Source organism: Festucalex cinctus, chromosome 14 (assembly GCF_051991245.1).
Source record: "Festucalex cinctus isolate MCC-2025b chromosome 14, RoL_Fcin_1.0, whole genome shotgun sequence".
In the NCBI taxonomy this organism is placed as follows: Eukaryota; Metazoa; Chordata; class Actinopteri; order Syngnathiformes; family Syngnathidae; genus Festucalex; species Festucalex cinctus.
Genome location: NC_135424.1, coordinates 11,091,066 through 11,110,755, shown reverse-complemented (window position 1 = coordinate 11,110,755; position 19,690 = coordinate 11,091,066). Strand labels below are relative to the sequence as shown.

Here is a 19,690-nt window from a genome sequence, read left to right as displayed (position 1 = left end):
TTATGTAAATGTGCTACCAATCCTAACTTGGAAGTCTACAGACATTTTCATCCTAGGAAAGTTGTATTCTAAATAATTGCAAATATTTAATATGAAATCATTTTTAAAAGTTAGGCTATTTCCCCATTACCTTTAGAGCACACACAGTTGTTGTCTGAAGCAACTGTATGCAATCGGCTGTGAGTGGCATCCCAGACAACTGTGCTTCAGTGTTCATTTCGGCTGCAACTCTGAAATGTTTAGACATATCTTTCTTTACGATATTACAGGGTTTAACATGATATAGAGCCTATGTGAATTATGATATTGAAAATAAATAAGCTGCAATATATTACGTCTATCAGACATATATTTTCATCAGCATCTAACTAGCGTTTACATTAAAATAATAGCATAAATAAGACATCACTGGCTTAGAGTAACAACCTTATTAAATACATCTGTTATTGATGCATTCACTAATGTCAAACTTGAATCTTGTGTTAAACAAGACAAAACAGAAGAATTATTTTCAATTACAAATTTCACTCATTCAACATGACAATCAAATGCAATGGCAGGTTTCAGTATTGTACTGCAATGTCACAGACACTTCTAAATCTACAATAGTGCTGTGTTAAGCACATGCCTATTGCCTACTGCGTGGTGAACTGTGTTTGAATCCCACTTGGAGCACATTTTAGCCTCAGTTTAATTTAATCTAATAATCATTGTGTAATTATTTCATGTTATTTGACATTATTAAATGTTTCTGCATTCTTCTATTTTTCAATGACAAAATTAAATTGTGTTCATTCATTGTCAATGACATTCATTATGGCATTCAGCAAGACATCCTTCACCACCATTTCACAACATTTCAAGGTTGATACCAAGTTCACTGTGGCTCATGTGCATTTAACAAGTAAACAGAAGGGAAGTGTTCAAATCCCATTTTAGACTGTTTACCGTTAGTAGTTTTATCATTCATCCAATAATTAATCATTTGTACTTCTCACAAAATGTATCTTTCAATATCCTTCAGATATTAGCACTCAACTTTCAGCATTCACACGCAATTTCTCCAGAAACTGCACATGTCAAGTTATTAGTATGATTCGCCTTCCTTCATGCTGATTCAATAATGAACGTTTTGAGACAAAGAAAAGTTACTGTCGAGCCTCAGAGATCAAAAGAATTAAATGTGAGCAATGAAGCTATTGTGATGTAAATGGAATATATTTGGCCAGCTGTCTTTGAGGATACTGATGAGATAGACACCACTCTTCCGTCTAGACAGAAATCAATTTGTTTTTGTGTGTGCAGTGTGCGCACATGCCTGTCTCACCACCTCTAAAAAGCTATTTGGGAGAGCTAAACAGGTGCTATGCGCAGCTGGTGGTCAAAGATTACGGCCAACATTGTGACAGCATCTCACTCCAAGCCAGCACTGTGCTCAACACACATCAGGGACCTTTGGCATAGTCCACATACAGTATACATATATATTTGTTTTAACTTCAATTGTACTTTGTCCTTGACAGAAACCAATGTTCAGTTCACTGCGCCGCATGCAGCATGCCACAGCTGCAGTACCGAGTACCTTGTCACCTGGACCGTAACTCCCAGTAATAAGATGTAATATGCAAACACAGCTGCTCGGAACAGATTTTCAGTGTTCCCCCTCCACCATGTCAACCTTCCCTACGTAAATGAAGGTGAAAAATAAATAAACAGCAGTTTAACCCCTTGGTAGTTTTTTGACCAGTGCAATAACAACATACACTATCTGTTGTTAATGTATCTTCTTGTTGATTATAAAAAGCACATCCTTATCATGTTCCATTGGGATAACTTCACCTTTACAGTAATTTCAGGTTCACAAATTTATGGCCTGTTTTTTGGAGCAGATGGCAGCATGTAGCCAATGGTTTTAAAAACAACCCGTACCCCCCTCAAAGACAGCACAACCTTGATTTTTGTCAAATAGGTCTGCCTGGATAATCAGCCTAAAATGCAGCTTCTCCTATATATTTTTCAAAGTGTAATAGCTTGTTTGGCTCATGTTGCTTTGAGGATATTTCTGAATGAATAGGACGGTGGTCTCTTTTGGTGCCTCAGTCCCAAATCAACACTTTAGGGATTTGCTTCAAACTTTGCTCTGTACTGTTTTCAATTTAGGTGAAATGTCTCAATTTATATGCAAATAGCTTTGAAGGCGCTGGAAAAAAATCTGCCTCACATTTGTGGTCCCTAAAATATTGGTTTCTCCTTTTCCAGACTAAGCTAGTTTAATGCACTGGATTGCTTATAGTTTCTATGAATATATGAATAAATCTTTTTGAACTTTTATAATTTTACTGTGCTGACCAGAGATCTTAAGGATTCCAGGCAAGAAAGAGCTATCACTACATGTTTGACAGTGACGGTTGGGCTTACATGATACACAACCCTTGACCGTAATCATCTTTAATAGGACAGATATAACAAGATACGAGGAACATGGTCAGCCATACACAAAGACATGATCGGGGAATTATGTTTTAAAAGTCAATTTTACTTGCGCATCAATGCCCAACATGAAACACTAATGGCAGAATAATTCCATTTACATTTAATAAAAAATGCTGCAGAGAACAAAAACTGCCAAAAAAAACTTAATAAATTGCTGTGAAATTACTGCAATGAATTAAAAGATACATTTACATAAAATATCTATCCACTTTTATGTTAACAAGCCTGACGGTTTCCAACCAATGATCCTCAACCGCCAGTCCATGGCCCAGTACTGGTCCGTGAACCATCTGGTACTGGGCCACACAGACAGACAGACACACAGACAGACAGACCAATGGACTATCTGTATGAACATTTGAGATTATAAATATGTCATGTTATGTGGAATATGTGGTGTTAATTTCATTTACATCTGGTAAGTGATAGTATGTGTCGTTAAGGAGTACATTTCAACAGCTTTCATCGTGATTTTCTCATTTTTATGGAAAACATTGTGCTACATAATTTGGGATCTTTAAATTGACATACAATATCTTCATCAAATAATACCAAACTTCCATAATCTATCTATTATTGGAAAGTATTTTTAATACCCTTTCAAAAAAATGTACATCTGTCAGTTTCTTAAGTTTGACCCAAGCGATTTGTTTTGTGCTGTACCTGTATTGTAAAATAAATGTGCTGTTCATATTGTATGTACTCTTGAGTGAAGGTAAGGGTAGCTGTCACAATGATCCTTGACATGAATGCTAGGCTTTAGATGTCAGTGCTATGAAGTAGATGTCTAAAATAGGTCCTTAGCCAGTGAAATGCCAGAGTGCCTGCAAAAGATGGTATGCTGTTCAACCAAGTACATGGCACTGGCATGGAAATTTGTTTTAACATAAATGGTTCTTAAGCGGTTGTATTTTTTTGTAACCAGAAAGGAGGAAGGACCTTCAGCATTTCATTTGCAGGATTTGAAGAGGTATATTTTGACTCCCATCTAGCACGGTGTAGTGCAGATGGCCTTGCTTAGAGCAAAGTGAAACTGGGTCTGCGATGAGTGCAATGATCATTTTGCTATAAGGGTTTGCCTGGAGCTGTGTGTTGTAATGCTGAGGGTTGTCAAGAGACTCAACTCGAAAGAAAATGACAGATGCCAATACAGTAAACTGATTAAGAGGTTTAGTCCTAGAGGTTAAGTCCATTAGAGATTTTGTGAATGTCATTCGTCAATTGCTTAGCAAAATGAGCGTCTGTCAACGTTTCCATCATTCAAAGTGGTATCCGTCAATGTTCCCTCATTCGTCATTTGTCAGTCTGTCACCGAAATTATACGTCTGTCATTGACAGGTTGAAAAATTTGACAGATTGACGATTACATTGGACAAAAACACCCTTCTGGCAATGCTTAGTTTGTCAATTTTTCAAAGTTTCCCATCAATGGGTAATCGTCAACATGATGGGAGTCTGTCATTGACGCATTGACGGACCTTCCGTCAATATTGACAGAATTCCCACCTCTGAAAATATGTGAGCTGAACTGTGAACTACCTAGCATAGAAAATGAACTTTCCTAACGCTGGCCCTTAATCACAAAAGAGTCTCAAAGTGCTTCACACACCTATAGTTGACAAATATTAACGACATCCCCTCAGTTCTCAATCAGTTTCGTTCCAATGCCGTTCCATTGCTAACTTGGCATAAATCCAGTGCTACCAGTGAAAAAGTTGTATAGAGAGAGTTGTATAGATATCACCATTTTTCACAAACTGTGAATTTTGTGGAGCTATAAAAAACGTATTAGCAATGTCTTTTCTGCATTTTATTTCATAAATTGCTAAATGAAAACCTACTGAGGTTATCAAGGTGAGTTTTCTTTTTTTTTATTTTATTTTATTTTATTTTTTTTAACTTGACTTGAGCACTCCAAATGGGAATTTTCCTCCTTCCCCTCAGTCTAGAATGCAACAATAATTTTGTAAGACTGATTGTGGTGTCTTTGACGTTGCTGTTCGGCCTGTTCGTGTTTAGTCTTTGGCACCTCAACAGGCATGTAGGTAATTCTTTTCTTCTGGATCACACACTGTATGTTATGTTATTGCACTTTAAATGTATTACTGATCAATTTTTTTCAATTTTTCTCTCCATTCTTTCTTCCATCACTTCATTCTATCACTTACATTCCAGGTATGCATCGTGCAAAAGCGGGACACAGAGAAGATGTATGCCATGAAGTATATGAACAAACAACAATGTATAGAAAGAGATGAGGTCCGAAACGTCTTTAGAGAGCTTGAGATTCTACAGGAAATTGAACATGTTTTTTTAGTAAATCTCTGGTGACTATCTTTTGTTTTTACCCTTTCAATGTGGAATGCAATGCTTCGTTGTCTGCATGTACTCGCATGTCCAGCCAAAAGAAACTCTCAAAGGATGCACGTTTGGTTGAAACATGAAATAGACACAGAACATTCTTTGTGGATATAATGCACCTGGTATTGCAAACACATCATTTGGCACCGAGAGGAAGAAAACTTTTACAAATGATTTACAAAAATCACACATATTAACTTTGATAATTTACACAGGATAGAAGTACACATTTGGCAATTATTGTGCTTTGAATTGACCTCAGTTCTCCCTCGAGTTGGGTAAGTCAGTGAGTGGCGGTTGCTTTCATTATTCAACGCTCATCTCCGAGTGGGACACATTTCTAAATGTAATTGGCGACCTGGCACGCCATTCATGGCATATTGCACAAAGCACTTAACTCTCCTGTAATTCGTAGCATGATATTGCGTGCATCTGTCTTTTTCAGACACTCACAATATTTTGTCTCTCACACATGCAGTTAGTAACTAGATGTGTGGCGACAAAGCATTTTAGTCGAATTGTGAGAGGTTGTAGCCATCTTGAGAACCCGCTGGTTTAGATCAAACTGAGGGTATTTTAATCAGTGTACAGTACTGAGCTTGTATATTTTTTTATAGTTCAATTCCCATCACGAGTGTTTCACTGCCAAAGTCGTCCGTGATCTAGTTTACCATGCTCCGTGGTGCTCTGCTTACTACTGTTGATACAGAATTAGTTTCAATACCTACAGAATATATTTAGCAACTCACAACCTGCATTCAATATGGAAACAAACATTTCGTCACTTTTGTCTCATTTTGAAACAACAATTCCCCAGGCTATAGGTAAGATCAAAGTATTCTTGATGATATCAGATATAGTCAGATTGCCCAGGTGACTGGGATTTGCAAGCATGTACAAAGTCCATTCACCACTGACAATGTTTGAGCAATATTGTCGTGATGTTATATACGGATTAACAAATGTGCTATTGGGCTGTAAAGGGGATATATGGAAAATTGACATCTTTAGGATTGTTTTGATTTATGTAGCACCTGCTTTGCACTTCATTAACACACCACCAATGGCTAGGCTACCCAAGGTTCCAAAGTGAAATAGCCTCTGACGTAGCAGTTGAAGCACTTTCATGTCAAAGACTAAAGGCAAGCAGAGCTGTCGTACTAGCACAGATTAGTGTTAGCTAACAGTGTAACCAGCATTAGGTTCTGGTATTAATGTTATGATCGTGTTTGACTGATGTCTACATGGAAAAGGTGTAGTTTTTGATTTAGCGATGTCAGGTGCCACACCACTACATAAATTTACGTAAAAAAGTTTATTTGGACTACTTGTTGGGGAAATGCTGGTTTCGCTAGGCCCTAGGGAGAATGATGGAATCTCTGTGGGCACCAGCGTTAGTTTCTTATGCATGATACCTGGCTGATTGGGTTTGTTTGTGTTTAGTGATGCATCAATGTGTTACAAAAAAAAAAGGTGTCCATTGTCTGGGTACTTGTCGCTTGTTTTTAACACATTGGGCTCTTTTTATCCTCGTAGAAGCAAGAATTCGGCTGTTGAGTGAGGCGGAAGAGGAGATGGCCATACGTTGGCAAGACAAGATCCAGCCCACTGGTTACAATTCTCACCAAAGCTGGACTAGCCATTTGCCCAGCAGTTTGTGGAGCGGGATGAGGGCTGGCACGCTGCATTAGACAGGCTGTCAGGGTTCTGGTGCCGGGGGGACCAGAGTGCAGAAATGTGAGGGAAGAAGCAGATTGAGAAGATGTAATATTTATTTTACCAAAGATGGTGGGAGAGTTGCTCACTGCAGGTGGGCAGTTGCTGTTTGGCGAAGGAGAGCCGAGAGCTGAATTTGGGTAAACGGCGTTGGAAGCGTGAAGGCTCTCGGGGAGCGTTGGCAAGGCAGCAGGCTGGGAACAAGGAACAAATACAAGTCAGGGATGGTATTCCAAAAACAAAAACAAGCAGAAGTCACAAAACACTCGCTTCCTTCAAGTTAGTGTCATCAAACAGACTCCCTGTCTTCACTCCTCCTGCTCAGAGCTCGGCAGTATTTGGCTGGACTTAACAAAAAAAGGACCGATGAGCTGTCAGATGTTCAGAGGCAGGAGGCAAGGGCACTATTGCTAGCGACCAACTTTGTGATAGTGTTGGAACACAGCTGTTAATAAGTATATTATGTTTTGTTTGCATTCACAAGCACTGAATATTGGCAGTTCAGAACTTGGTGTCTTATTCCAATTCAGTTATTTTATAACGGGTAGAAATGTAAATGAATTCACCAAGTGTGAACGTGAAAACCCTATAAAGCACATGTGACAGATTCAGATGTTCATGGGCTTACCTCTTTAGTATAGCGGTTTCTGTTGCTTAGCAATTGGGCAAGCCAGTAATTGTTAATGGATGTGCAGTCGAGCCGCTAGGGAATTGGGGATCGCTATTCTCAAGCAAACATGTGAGAAACACCAGCTTTGATATCGTTTTTGAAGTGCTTTTCTCGAGACCATGCCAGGAGGGAGCCACATACACATCTGCAGTCGCTAGGAACACACCAAACAGCTGTCACAGGAAAATATTAATGATTCCTCCAGTATTGTAGTGGTGAAAACAAACAGGAGAGTTGTTGATACCAGTGCTGGGGTAGTATTTTGGATATGGGATGTATTCAGACTCAAATAGGATTTGTGAGGTTTTCCTCCATCCTTAACCCACACGTGGACAGTTAACTCTTGGCTTTCACTGGGATATCCTGAAATCTGTTGGGCTTTTGTTCTTCTATCCGCTGTTGCAGAGCAAATTCATTAAAAGGCTAGCTCTTGAATCATATCAGCTGGGTAAAGGCTGCCTTAAGCAGAGCTGATGTGGAGTTTACAGCAGACCGTAATTGCTGCGGCCAGTCCCTCACTGCATAAGTATGTGTAGGAGTCGAAGTAATGTTGAATGGATTACCTTGGAGGGGTAAAGATTGAGCATTATGTACTACACGTGTCAAATCCTTCAGAGGATTGGCACATGGTAAGACTGACTTTTTCACGTGATTAAAACCTACAGTTTAATCGTCGCCTTTCACCATTGTCTGTCTATATATACTAAAATTGTTCACATGAAGGTCAGGATGATGTTTTTCGTCCTGTTTATTCATCCTCTCATCAGAATCAAATTGAGCAAGAGGAGTGGAAGAGGATGTGCTGCGTCCTGCTCAGACGCCATTAGGAATATTGATTTCAGGCTTGGGTGTAACAAGGCCTTTTGGCTATTGTGGACCAAAGTAACCCTTTATACCCTGTCAGAATTCGAGACAAGCTGACATTTTAATCTTTCAATCTAAATAATCCGCCTAAAAATTGGCGCGCCTCACATACTGTTTTAACTTACATGACTTGTTTTACATGACACAGTGCTGCTACTTTTCGAGAACGAGTGTATTTTTGGGACATAATACAAGCGAGTCATTTGTGAAAGCAGGACACCTGAAGGTGTAGTAGGTGGTATGTTTTCAGGATCGAGCACATGGACAGTGCCCAGTCACACTGTTGGAGAAATCCCCTGGACTACCTGTAGGTCTCTTGTGATGGAGTGATGCAGTCACTTCTAACTAGCCCACCGTCAACTTTATATAGGCCACCTTAACTTTGCAGACCAAACACAGCCAACAGGATCTCAGGAAATTTTTGTTTTTCGTTGGCGCAACGCTGTTCTTCTTTTGCTCTCATCTTCTAGCTCCCTCTTCCCTGCCTCCCCATGCTCGTTTGTCACGGTGGCCTGATTATTTCAACCCTTTCCTTGTTCCCCTTCCAGCCAAATAACCTTACCTTTTTCGTCACTGTGACTGTAGCAGGCCAATCCTGTTCTAACCTTTCCAAGTGCCACTTCTTTGCTTTTGGACAGATCTCCGTAAAGCTCAGATTGCTGCCAGGTATTCACTCTTTCACCAAGAGTCGTAAGATTTTAACTTGTCCCAGCGTTTGATTATGCATTATTGCATAAATGATACTCATTTTAAACCACACACAACATGGCATGTTTTTTTTTTTCCTCTCAATGTGGCGACTCCTGAATGAGTTTGATAACTCACCTTCTATGCGATTCCTAATTCCGAACAAATTCTATGTGCTAGATGTGGATGCACAATTTCAATCAATGTGGGGCAATGAGATAGTGAGTGCCACGGCAGAGGAAGCTGTCTTGTCAAGTGTCTCCTGTGAGTCAGATAGTGCCCATGAGGTGATAAAAAGGTGACGGTGAGGAATGCTGCATCCTGCGGCCAGCCATCTGCTGAGCCTCTGGTACAGTGAAGATGATTTTTGCATCTTTGCTCCTGCTATGCTTCATGTATCATACAAAGACTGGCCAGCCATTTGTATGCAGGAGGAAATGTAATTTTGAATTATTTAACAGCAATACAAAGCAGAACCTCGCATTATCTGTCCTATCACATGAAAGTCAAGGACAAGTCAAAGGCTTTCAGAAGAGGCACCAAACTGTGCTTTAAATGTTTTTTTTTTCCTTTGAAGAGAGAATATGTTTGTCCTTGGATTAATCTTCACTATTAAAAAAAAAGTACATTTTTCTCTTTTTATAGATGCAAGGCATTGCATCTGAAGATGCATGATCATAATGCGAATACCAGACATATATTGAGGGTTACAACTGGAATGCAATTTACCATGAGGGTTGAAAAGTAAAGCAAAAGACACATTAACTCTTTGACTGCCAAAACACAACCCCGACAGTGCCAGCCAATTTCAAGTATTTTAACTTATCTTTCAAGCCAAACAGTAAATAATATTGTATGCTATGACTACATAAACAGGGTGAATACTAGGGATGATGATGTAGCGATATCCAAACATCACGATACGATATTATCACGATATGAAGCTCACAATACCTTAACTATCACGATATTGTGGGGAGGTTAGCGATATTTGAGAAAAGGTCACAATATTGTAAAACAAAACAAAACAAAGAAAAAAAACAGAGTAAGCGTCAATTAACGTTTAGGGTGGCATTCATAAGGATTTTAGCATATGTCATTGAACATTTTTGATGGTCAAAATGTTAAAAATATATACTGTACTGTAATACCCACTCTGCAAATCAGAACAAAAAACATCTGCTTTTTTTCAAAGGCGATATATTGAATTTTGCTGTATACAGTTGTTCACCCATGTGCTTAAAGGATTGGTCAGTTTATGGAGCAGAAATCATGGTGTGAAGCATTTTCAAATCCCTACCCTCTCACTGAGAGCCTGTGCTTTAATTTGATGTGTATGGTTAGGTAAGCCTGATTAACAAACGTGTCAACTTTGGAGCAAAAGCAGCTTTCATTTAAGTAACATCAAGCAAAGATAGGCTGCATTCGAGCTGAATGAAATTTACCCCCAACCCAAAAAAAAAAGTGGCACATAATACCTCTCTCAAATTGCCTGCCGTCTAACGTGCATTTGTCCACAAATCCCAACATGCTCTCACAATTCAATGCACATCTGTTCTGTCATTTTGTTTTCTTTTAAAAAAATGTAATGTGGCTAAGCCTTGCACAAGTGATGCATGCTTTGTTGTAATGTAATTGCATGGTGTGCGTCTTTGCTTTTTTTGTGCAGCTTTAGAAAAAAAAAAGAAAAAAAAATCCAGTGGGGACTTAGTGCTATGTCCTTCTCACTTTAAAACCAAAACCCCCACACCAGGTACTCATTCCAGGATGAGGAGGACATGTTCATGGTGGTGGATCTCCTGCTTGGAGGAGATCTTCGTTACCATCTGCAGCAGAGTGTGCCATTCAGTGAGGATGCTGTTAAACTTTACCTCTGTGAGATGACACTTGCACTAGACTACCTACAAAGCCAGCACATCATCCACAGGTACAAAGCCAGCCTATTTTATTTTTCATGTCCTTGTTATGAGCATTTTCTGCACCACACATTGTGAACAGATCTTATTTTAATTACATCCGGAAGAAGCAGGTTTGTGACCTTCTGAGATCAGAACATGCACTGTAATCATTGCTTCCTTTGTTGATTTGCTAGCTTTAAGCTAAATCTGCAGCGCCACGGATGGCAGCCGCGAACAATGTGTTGACAGGAGTGTCGGTGGAATGAAAAGAGCGATAACACTCAAAATAACTGCTGGCAAACTGAGGTGGGCAGGCATGGAGTTAAACTAATCCCTGCTTTAAGCGACCAATAGAGGTGAACGTGTGCTATCTCCATAACCTGAGCCGGGGATTTTTCTATGGGAACTGTGCAAGTGATAACGCAACCGCAGTCGTGCAATTAATTTTTTCTGTGCACTCCTTATCATAATATTGTCTGGATGAGGCGATATAAAGTATTTAAAATAAAGTTCAGTTTTTCACACCTGTCAATACAGAATCATTTTTATGCTTTTATGTTTGTCTTCTCTTAACATGAACTAAACTGCCCAAATTGAAAGACCGTTATGATTCACTAATAATTTACAAGCAAATCCTATCCTTTATTTTTCCCATTGGTCTCATATGTGTTAGATTAGCAGTTAACAATTTGTCATCTGCAGCCATGGTGCGCATTCAGTCTGCAGCCATTGTTCAAATGTGCTGAGCACATCATTAATTGTAAGCCGGTGAAAGAGCTTGTTCTCTGCAGACCCAGATTTAGAACCATGGGAGGCAGGAAAAAGAGTTTGAACCTTGTTCAAAACCCTCACTTGGGCGTACAGTGTGTGTGCTGTGCATGCGTGCACTTGTGTGTATCGGCAAGCACGGTATTTACTACGCATTATCCCTGATAGACGTTTAAAGCCAATTCAACTTCTGTATATATTTACTGTTTGGTTCCTTTCTTTTGCTACATGACAGGCGGCTCTTATGAATAAACACTGCACACTGAGCCAGTAGAAACAGTCCATGAAAAGTATTTTTACTTTCTTTCATCCCTACCGTTGGCATCCACTTTTCTGTTTTTGTCACAGCCATAATCCAAACCATGGCCACCCCAAGCTCCTCCGTTTTGTTCCACCCTGCAAGTTTTTGACAGGAGAATACCACCATACAATTATTTTGTTGCACTAGCTGAAGGAAGAAGGTCTCTGGTCTCCTAGCAACAGTCAGCTGCTGCTGCTATGCCCAAGGAGGCAAAATTAGTTCTTTTAGTCAGAGAGGGAAAGGGATGAGTCCCTCCTGTGTAGTCTCCATCAGGATTTTAGTGCACCAACATCTTGTCTCATTTGATTTCCTCAATCAGGGTATTTCCGCTTAACAAAGAAGATTTGTGGTTTCCCACTTGCTACAAAGTAGCATAAATGTTAAGGGAATTGTGTTCATTAAATAAACGGGGTTATTAGTGTAGCGTTTCTTTAGAAGTCCTCCTATGAATATGCATGAACTCCTTCAGCCCTCTACGCTACAACGGCATCTCCCCTCTATTTTTTTTTCTTTTGGCAAACAATTTTAGCATTTTGGTTCTTAGAACATAAGGAGTAAAGGTTCCACAAATGCTTATGTTCTGCATACTAGTGTGTATAGTATAATTAATTTGGCATCCCACACCGTGTTAATCATGTGGCAGGCTTGGGTGTGCTGGGAACTGCTAAAATATGATGTGTCTGAATGTGTCAGTAGCGTGGCTGACTAATATTGAGCATGTGCTGACAATCCTGCGCAAGCCTCCGTGGGGTCTTCTGATGCATTGTGGGAGAGTTTCAATTAGAAATGAGAACTTCCTCCCTGTTATCGTCTGTTGGCCATACACACGCATAACATGTTATGATAGGCTTTCAAACATGTCCTACAGGTTTTCACATCCACAACATATACAGTAATTCCTATACCAAATTAATAATAAATAATTTCTGATATGGCATTGACTTTATGTAGTGAATAAAGTTATTGTGTTGTATTTGTGTTTGTGTCCTTTAGAGATGTCAAACCAGACAACATTCTTTTGGATGAGCAAGGTAAGGATGTCATCTGGATGCCTGTTGTTAGCTATGTTCCTTTGTGATCTACATGTATTACAGTACACAACATTAGAGATATGTTGATCATTAAACAAGGAAAATATTGGTCATTGTTTTTGGCAGCCAAGTAATGTGGATGATACCATAATTTAAATGCGGGAAAATGTATATTTTTTTTCACCCCACAATGTCATAAGTCCGACATAAAAAATTGATTAGGGATGCAAGATATCGGTGGCCGATAATTATCAGCAATTATCGACCAATTTGATGTCATACAGATAAAACGGATATAATTTATTATCTGTTTTAATTGATAATTATTGGCAACTATCAACCAATTTGATGTCATGCAGATACACACAGAAGATTCATCATCATCATGATGACATTGCACTCGCCAGTGTGTTTTTTTTTTACTATGTCTCCCCAAAATGTTGCCTTCACGGTTTTTTGTTACATTTTTAAAATATGACCGTTTTTTTTTAGCAAACTCAAAATGAGTTACTTGTCTGTGAAGCAGAGAGAAATAAAATTCAGCTTCATGGTGCTTCAATATTCATGTTCGACTTATAGTAGGACACAAAAGTACATTTGTATTCAAATAAATTTTGCAAACAATTATCAGCTTATGTATCGGTTATCGACATTGGCACTTTCTAAATTATTGGTTTATCAGTATCGGTTGAAAATAGCATTATCGTACATCCCTCAATTGAAGGAAACTTTGCACACTATTTTTTTCAGGGACAGTGTGCAGTTTTTAGCACCATCTAGTGGTGAAATAATTCATTAAGTTTAAAAGCCTACCATTGATATACATAATGTGCAAAAAAAAAATGTTCGTTTTTTATATAATCATAGGTCTAGTAATCACTAATTATATTACATAGGTCCTTACAGGAAATAGACGTCTGGCCACCATCTTCCTGCTACGGATACACGAAGGCCAATTTTGCAAACGTAGTTGATGGGACTATTTGTATTTTATTTTGTATATTTATTTGTTTTAAATTCATTTTATTGTGTGCTCTATACAAAATATGTTTTGTGAACAAATGTAAAAGAAAATTGCTATTTTTGTCATATGATTTTAAGGAAAATGCTATATTGCCATATAGAAGCAAAACATTCTTAATTCTTTATCAGGTAACCTAAAAAAATTAAATAAATAAATAAATAAATAAAAAATCCAAAGTATATCCATAAATCCAAATTCCAGTTTAAAAGGAAGTTATTTTATGCATTTCTTTGTTTGTTCTCCTTTGGTACCTTTGCACATCAAAATAAATAATTGAATATTATAAATTAACAAGTAGTGCTGGATTGTTTCCTCTCAGGTCATGCTCATCTGACAGACTTCAACATCGCGACAATAATAAAGGATGGAGAGCGAGCAACGGCCTTAGCTGGAACCAAGCCGTACATGGGTAACAGTGCAGCTGTATTATATCATCTGCATATTATTGTGTCTTGAGAAACATCAACAGCAATCAGCATTTGGGTTCTTTGAATCCCCTACCTCTTTATTCTTCGGCTTTCAAATACATGTTGGACACTTCTGTGCTTTCAACTTCATGAGACAGTTGAGGGAAGGCTCCTTTTCTGTTCTTGCATGATTGTGCTTTTTACAAAAGGTCCATAATACATGGTTTGTTTTTGTTGTGGAAGCACATAAGAGCTCCGACCTTACACCGTACACAAATATTCTTCATTATGAAGATCAGACTTCAGACAATGCGAGCATTCTGATTGGCAGAATACAAACTATTGGATTCCCAACATAAAACACTGCACTCAAATATAAGCAGAATTTCGTGTGTGACAAAGATAGCTGTAGTCACTCTGTGCGTGCAACAAAAGGTGCCAAAGTCAGATGTCTGCCTATTTCATCATCCCTTCAGAAACACTTACAGTAGGTGTCTTGTGTGTATTTGTGAAAGGCTGAACTGTCTGTATACTATACTCTGTGTTCCCTCTCAGCTCCAGAGATCTTTCAGTCCTTTATGAATGGAGGGATGGGCTATGCCTTTGAGGTAGACTGGTGGTCATTAGGGGTGACAGTCTTCGAAGTTCTACGGGGATGGGTAAGGTGAAAATTTCAAACTCTCAACTTGTCCTCTTTGGAGGAGACATACATCAATTTTTAATCCATTTTCACAACTTAAAACAGTTCCCAAGTCTTTTAATAACATGACTATGGCATGTTTGTGCCAAAATATCTCAATGATCAAGAATACTGGCATAAATGATTTTTATTGAGTTTAATTTCACAGTTAATTGATGAGTAGTCACGCTATTTGTATACAATACATTGAAAATGCAATTCCCTACTGTCGTCCTAATGCTTTTTTCATTTTCCCTTCTTTCCATTGTGATATCCTTCCAGAGGCCCTATGACATCCATGCCAGTAACTCACTGGAGTCTCTAATCCAGCTCTTCAGCACAGTCAGTGTCCAGTACAGCCCGGCCTGGCCCAAAGACCTCGTCTCTCTCTTGAGGAAGGTAAGCGGGTGACGGCAGACGTTCTCTGTGAGTCATAAACAAGAAGATTATTTTATCTGGCTTTCTTTCCTCTTTGATTGAATACGCATTTTGATGTATTTATTTTGTACAGACTTGCATTTGTTTTGTGCTTATTGTCATAAATGAGGCAAATGTAAGACATTAGGCTTTGTAAAATCGAAGGATAACGAAATCAAAATCAATTCAAGGGAAGGCTGAACGGAAGAGCAGAGCAAAACAGGCAGATAAAAGGGTTACATCGGAGGTCGTGTTGTGGTCAGGTGGGAGGTCGATGGGAAAAGGGTAGGCAACAGCTCGAGGGAAGATGAGTTGAGACCCTCAGGACTCGGGAGAGGAGACACAGTAGACTAGAAATCTGATATGAAATATAAGCATTTATTTTTGTATTTTTTTTATTTTTTGAAGCATCAAAACAACCTTTTACTACTTAATGACACTCCAAATGCACATAAAAGTAAACATCTGCCATCTTCCCTCCACCTCAAATTGAATTTAGTCTGTTCATTGTGTACTGAATCGAGGGTACTTGTTTTGTGTTGTTGTTTTTTCAAAAACAGTTATTTATATTTATTTTGGTTAGGCCAAGAGATGGATATTATTTTTGTCACTACTAGAGAGTGCACATGCACTGCGTCTTGGTGGAGTGTTGGTCTTTTCCATTCCGCTAATCGATTACTCTGTCTGATCTCCAGTGAGACAGATCTATCTTGCCCTGCAGGAGGAAACTGCACAATACTGAACTAAACAAGGGGCGAAAAAGCACAAGAGTGTTATTGTGATAGCCAAAGCCACAAACCAATTATAAAATGAAACATCATGAACACGATCAGCTAATGTTTCCTCTCTCAAAGAAAGATGTCCAGCGTAGTTGAGCTACAATTTCAGGTCTTACTAAATGAACGACAGATTAGATTAACACTGTCCCCTGTTGGTTCGTGCATCCACGTGTGCGAAACGTCACTTGCACTTACTTTTGTAGTGGAAACCCAAATCAATCAGGAAGTATAGTCTGCACTGTTGAAATGATTGAGATGATTATTTCGAAACTGTGTATGTAGCAAAAATGGTGTCCGTGTGTTTCCATCAGTTACTTACAGTGAACCCTGAGCATCGTTTCTCCAGCCTGTCTGACATGCAGACTTCTCCCTACCTCGCTGACATCAACTGGGACGCCATTTACCAAAAGAAGATGGACGCTGGATTTGTTCCAAATGTTAGTAGACCACGTACACGCACACACACATAGTACTTTATACAATACTTTGCAGGTATAGCTACTAAATCATGAAAATCAAAACTGATGGATTGTCTCTTCCTGTTGTTACTTGTTTCTATTTTGTATGTATGTCACAGCATGTTTGGGTCCTTAGGAGCTCAGAATCACTTTGGTTTGAATTGTTTGTTCTTTTTTTCCTCTCTTTTCGATCACACCTTGACCTCCGGTCAAACAGAAAGGTCGCCTCCACTGCGACCCCACCTTTGAGCTGGAGGAGATGATCTTGGAATCACGTCCCCTTCACAAGAAGAAGAAAAGACTGGCAAAGAACCGGTCTAGGGACAACAGCAAAGATTCGCAGTCTGTGAGTACCATTATGTTTAATGTCAACTTATTCTACACCAAAAAAAAACAACTAAAAACAACAGACTGTGTTAATTTAATGTCACCTAGTGTATTGGATTATTGAAATAAATTGTTAAAAAAAAAAAAATGACTTCAGAGGTTTTTTTTTAAAAGTCTAATTTAAACTATACTTTTCACCCTTATCTAGTTTTTAATTATTTATAAGGTCTCACACAGCTTCCTCACAATTTATGCAACTACTCTACAATGATGCTGTGCAAATGTAGCCATTATTTTTCTTGTATTGCATTGCCTCATATTGTGTTTTGGGTTATTCAGTTATTTAAGCTTTTTAATGATGCAACATATTTGACTTTAAATATTTCTTTGAGACTTGGTGAAACAGAGTGGCCTCGAGTATGTGGCCTTGGTTTACATGCGTGGGTTCTCTGGCTTCCTCTTCTAGCCTGAAAACATACACCCGTTGGCAACAATCTAATGAGTTCTGAACTGTATGTTTAAAACGCATATCAGCATGTTGCAGTCTACAACTACAATAATAAACTCCATAAAGTCAACCCAGCAATACCTCCATTCTATCTAATCTCTATATTTGTTATTGTGCATTCTTCATTCACTTTATGGGACTTCTCCTTATATATCATTTGCTTCTCCATACATAATTTATACAGTAATTATCACTTTTAAAATGATTGAATAAATACAGTATCAAGTCAGGGCAGGGCAATTCTGTATTTTCTTTTCTTGATGTGCTCAGTTTTTATTTTTTAGCTTTTTTTTCCCATTTTGTCAACTTAACATTCATCACAGATTCATCCTTATTTAACTCTTTTACTGTCACACGTTATCAAAACGTTATCATTCACTTGAAAACGTTCTATTTCATCAGATTTTGTCACGTTTCATTGTAATTTGATACACGGGCAGCCCATTGAAAAGAGATACAATGCTGCCATCTGGTGGCCATAGTTAGTGAGTGTTTTTGATTCCACAACCCATTGACCAGACAGCGCTGCACTTAGATGTTAGACTGCCCATTGATTTAAAAAAAAAAAAAGAAAAGTTGACGTCATTTAACGTTTATGGCGGCATACTTCGTGAGTTTACTAATTGTTATTAAACGTTTTTAGCGGTCAAAGAGTATTTGCCACCAGACTCATGGCATCAGTAAAATTAACGTCAACATATGTATTTGTACTATCGAATATCCTCAGCAAGTGTAAATGCAGCAAGCAAAGTTGTGAAACTTGCTCGTGTGTATGGGTATAGCCTGTGTTTTCTCATGCTGGGTTATTACCAAGGTTATTAAATTATGTAGCCTTCAGAGCTGTTGTCATGGCCTCAAGAGCTTTCAGAAATGTGAGCTTCTATTTTTGTCGTGGGCAAAACATCCAATTTGTGGAAGACGATTCATGATATGTTGTGTGGCGGGGATACTGACAACTAACCTGATCTCGGAGGTTACGACATCATCTGATACAAATTGAAATTGACGTTTGTTTATGTCACTAATGAGGACGATGGTGTCGATGCGTGAGATGATGAAGTGTGGATGCACTTGATATGTTGGACTGTTTTTGTGCAGGAGAACGACTATCTACAGGAGTGCCTTGAAGCGGTGCAGCAAGAGTTCATGATTTTCAACCGAGAGAAGTAAGGCAAAGCCGCACAAACAACAAACTGAGGACTGCTTGACACTGTGTGGTGCAAGTGACGGAGTTCTGATTTGCTGCCAAGTGGCACAATTAGGTCATGGATGCTTACAGAGGGAAATAACACTTGAAATTGGATACCCTCAGATTGCAATCAAGCCTCTTTCAAATGTGAATAAAATCTATAGGTGTCAGTATGTACGCTACAATATATCTGCCGATGTGTCAAGCGCTGATTAGTGACGTATAAAACCGAAAAAGGTGGGGTTAGTGACGTGTAAAACCAACCTGTTGAAACAGCCCATTTGAGAGTGCTGTTTGAGCTAATGTGATACAAACGGCCATAGGAAAGGGAAACATGGGTTGTTTATTTCACAGCTTTGGGGACTTAGTCAGGCTATGATAAGGCATACTAATGTCAAAACCCCCCCAAAAGTGAACATTTCATATGAGGGGACCTTTAATGCAGTTTTTTTCATACCCTATATAAACACAGTGATATGGGTCAATTAAAAGTACTGCACATTGGATATTGGTACTACAATATAATTGGCTCTTCTGCTTTGCAGCGGTTGGAGGTAGTGCATCACTCCGCACGCACGTTAATGTTAAGTGAACCCATTAAGTGGATGAGTAACTGGATAAAGGCGTGAGAAGAGGCATTTATTTTCACCATTTGAGTCACTGTAGCAATGCAAGCGTGCGCCTCAGAATTGTAATGACATCACCCGTCTGTTCATCATCCATTATGAACCAGTTGTTAGCAGTGTTTCCTTCACGCCAAAGTCTTCAGACAGAATTGTTAAGAAATGCTACCTGAGTACTCCAAATGATTCTTTCGAGTCATGCAAGTTGCATTGTGTTGTTGTATTCAGCAAATTAAAAAATAAATAAATAAATTAGGGGAGTCAAAATTTGTGCCTTAATTTAAAGTTCCTTTAACACCACTAATTTTTTTTAACGCGTGATTGACTGCCCCTTACTTTGGAAAGCCTGTACTGGGGAAATTCCAGTCACAACACAGCAGACGCAGACACATAAATTTTTAGCAGTATAAATTTAATAATAATGCATATATTTGTGGAGACTGGGCTCAAGTTGTATTTTATAATTTAATAAAATGTGAAGAATTTGCTC

At 38.7% G+C, this 19,690-nt stretch overlaps 1 protein-coding gene across 2 annotated transcripts in view; it reads left to right on the top strand.

Moving 5' to 3' along the window:
- Nucleotides 1-19,690, top strand: part of stk32c (serine/threonine kinase 32C) — a 49,542-nt gene that overhangs the window by 24,667 nt on the left and 5,185 nt on the right. For both annotated transcript variants that reach the window (XM_077495064.1, XM_077495063.1), the window contains exons 3-11: nucleotides 4,669-4,820; nucleotides 10,545-10,718; nucleotides 12,752-12,789; nucleotides 14,133-14,222; nucleotides 14,776-14,879; nucleotides 15,182-15,298; nucleotides 16,407-16,532; nucleotides 16,771-16,899; nucleotides 18,487-18,554. In XM_077495064.1, coding sequence (XP_077351190.1) covers nucleotides 4,669-4,820; nucleotides 10,545-10,718; nucleotides 12,752-12,789; nucleotides 14,133-14,222; nucleotides 14,776-14,879; nucleotides 15,182-15,298; nucleotides 16,407-16,532; nucleotides 16,771-16,899; nucleotides 18,487-18,554 — 998 coding nt within the window. The remainder of the gene's footprint in view (nucleotides 1-4,668; nucleotides 4,821-10,544; nucleotides 10,719-12,751; nucleotides 12,790-14,132; nucleotides 14,223-14,775; nucleotides 14,880-15,181; nucleotides 15,299-16,406; nucleotides 16,533-16,770; nucleotides 16,900-18,486; nucleotides 18,555-19,690) is intronic.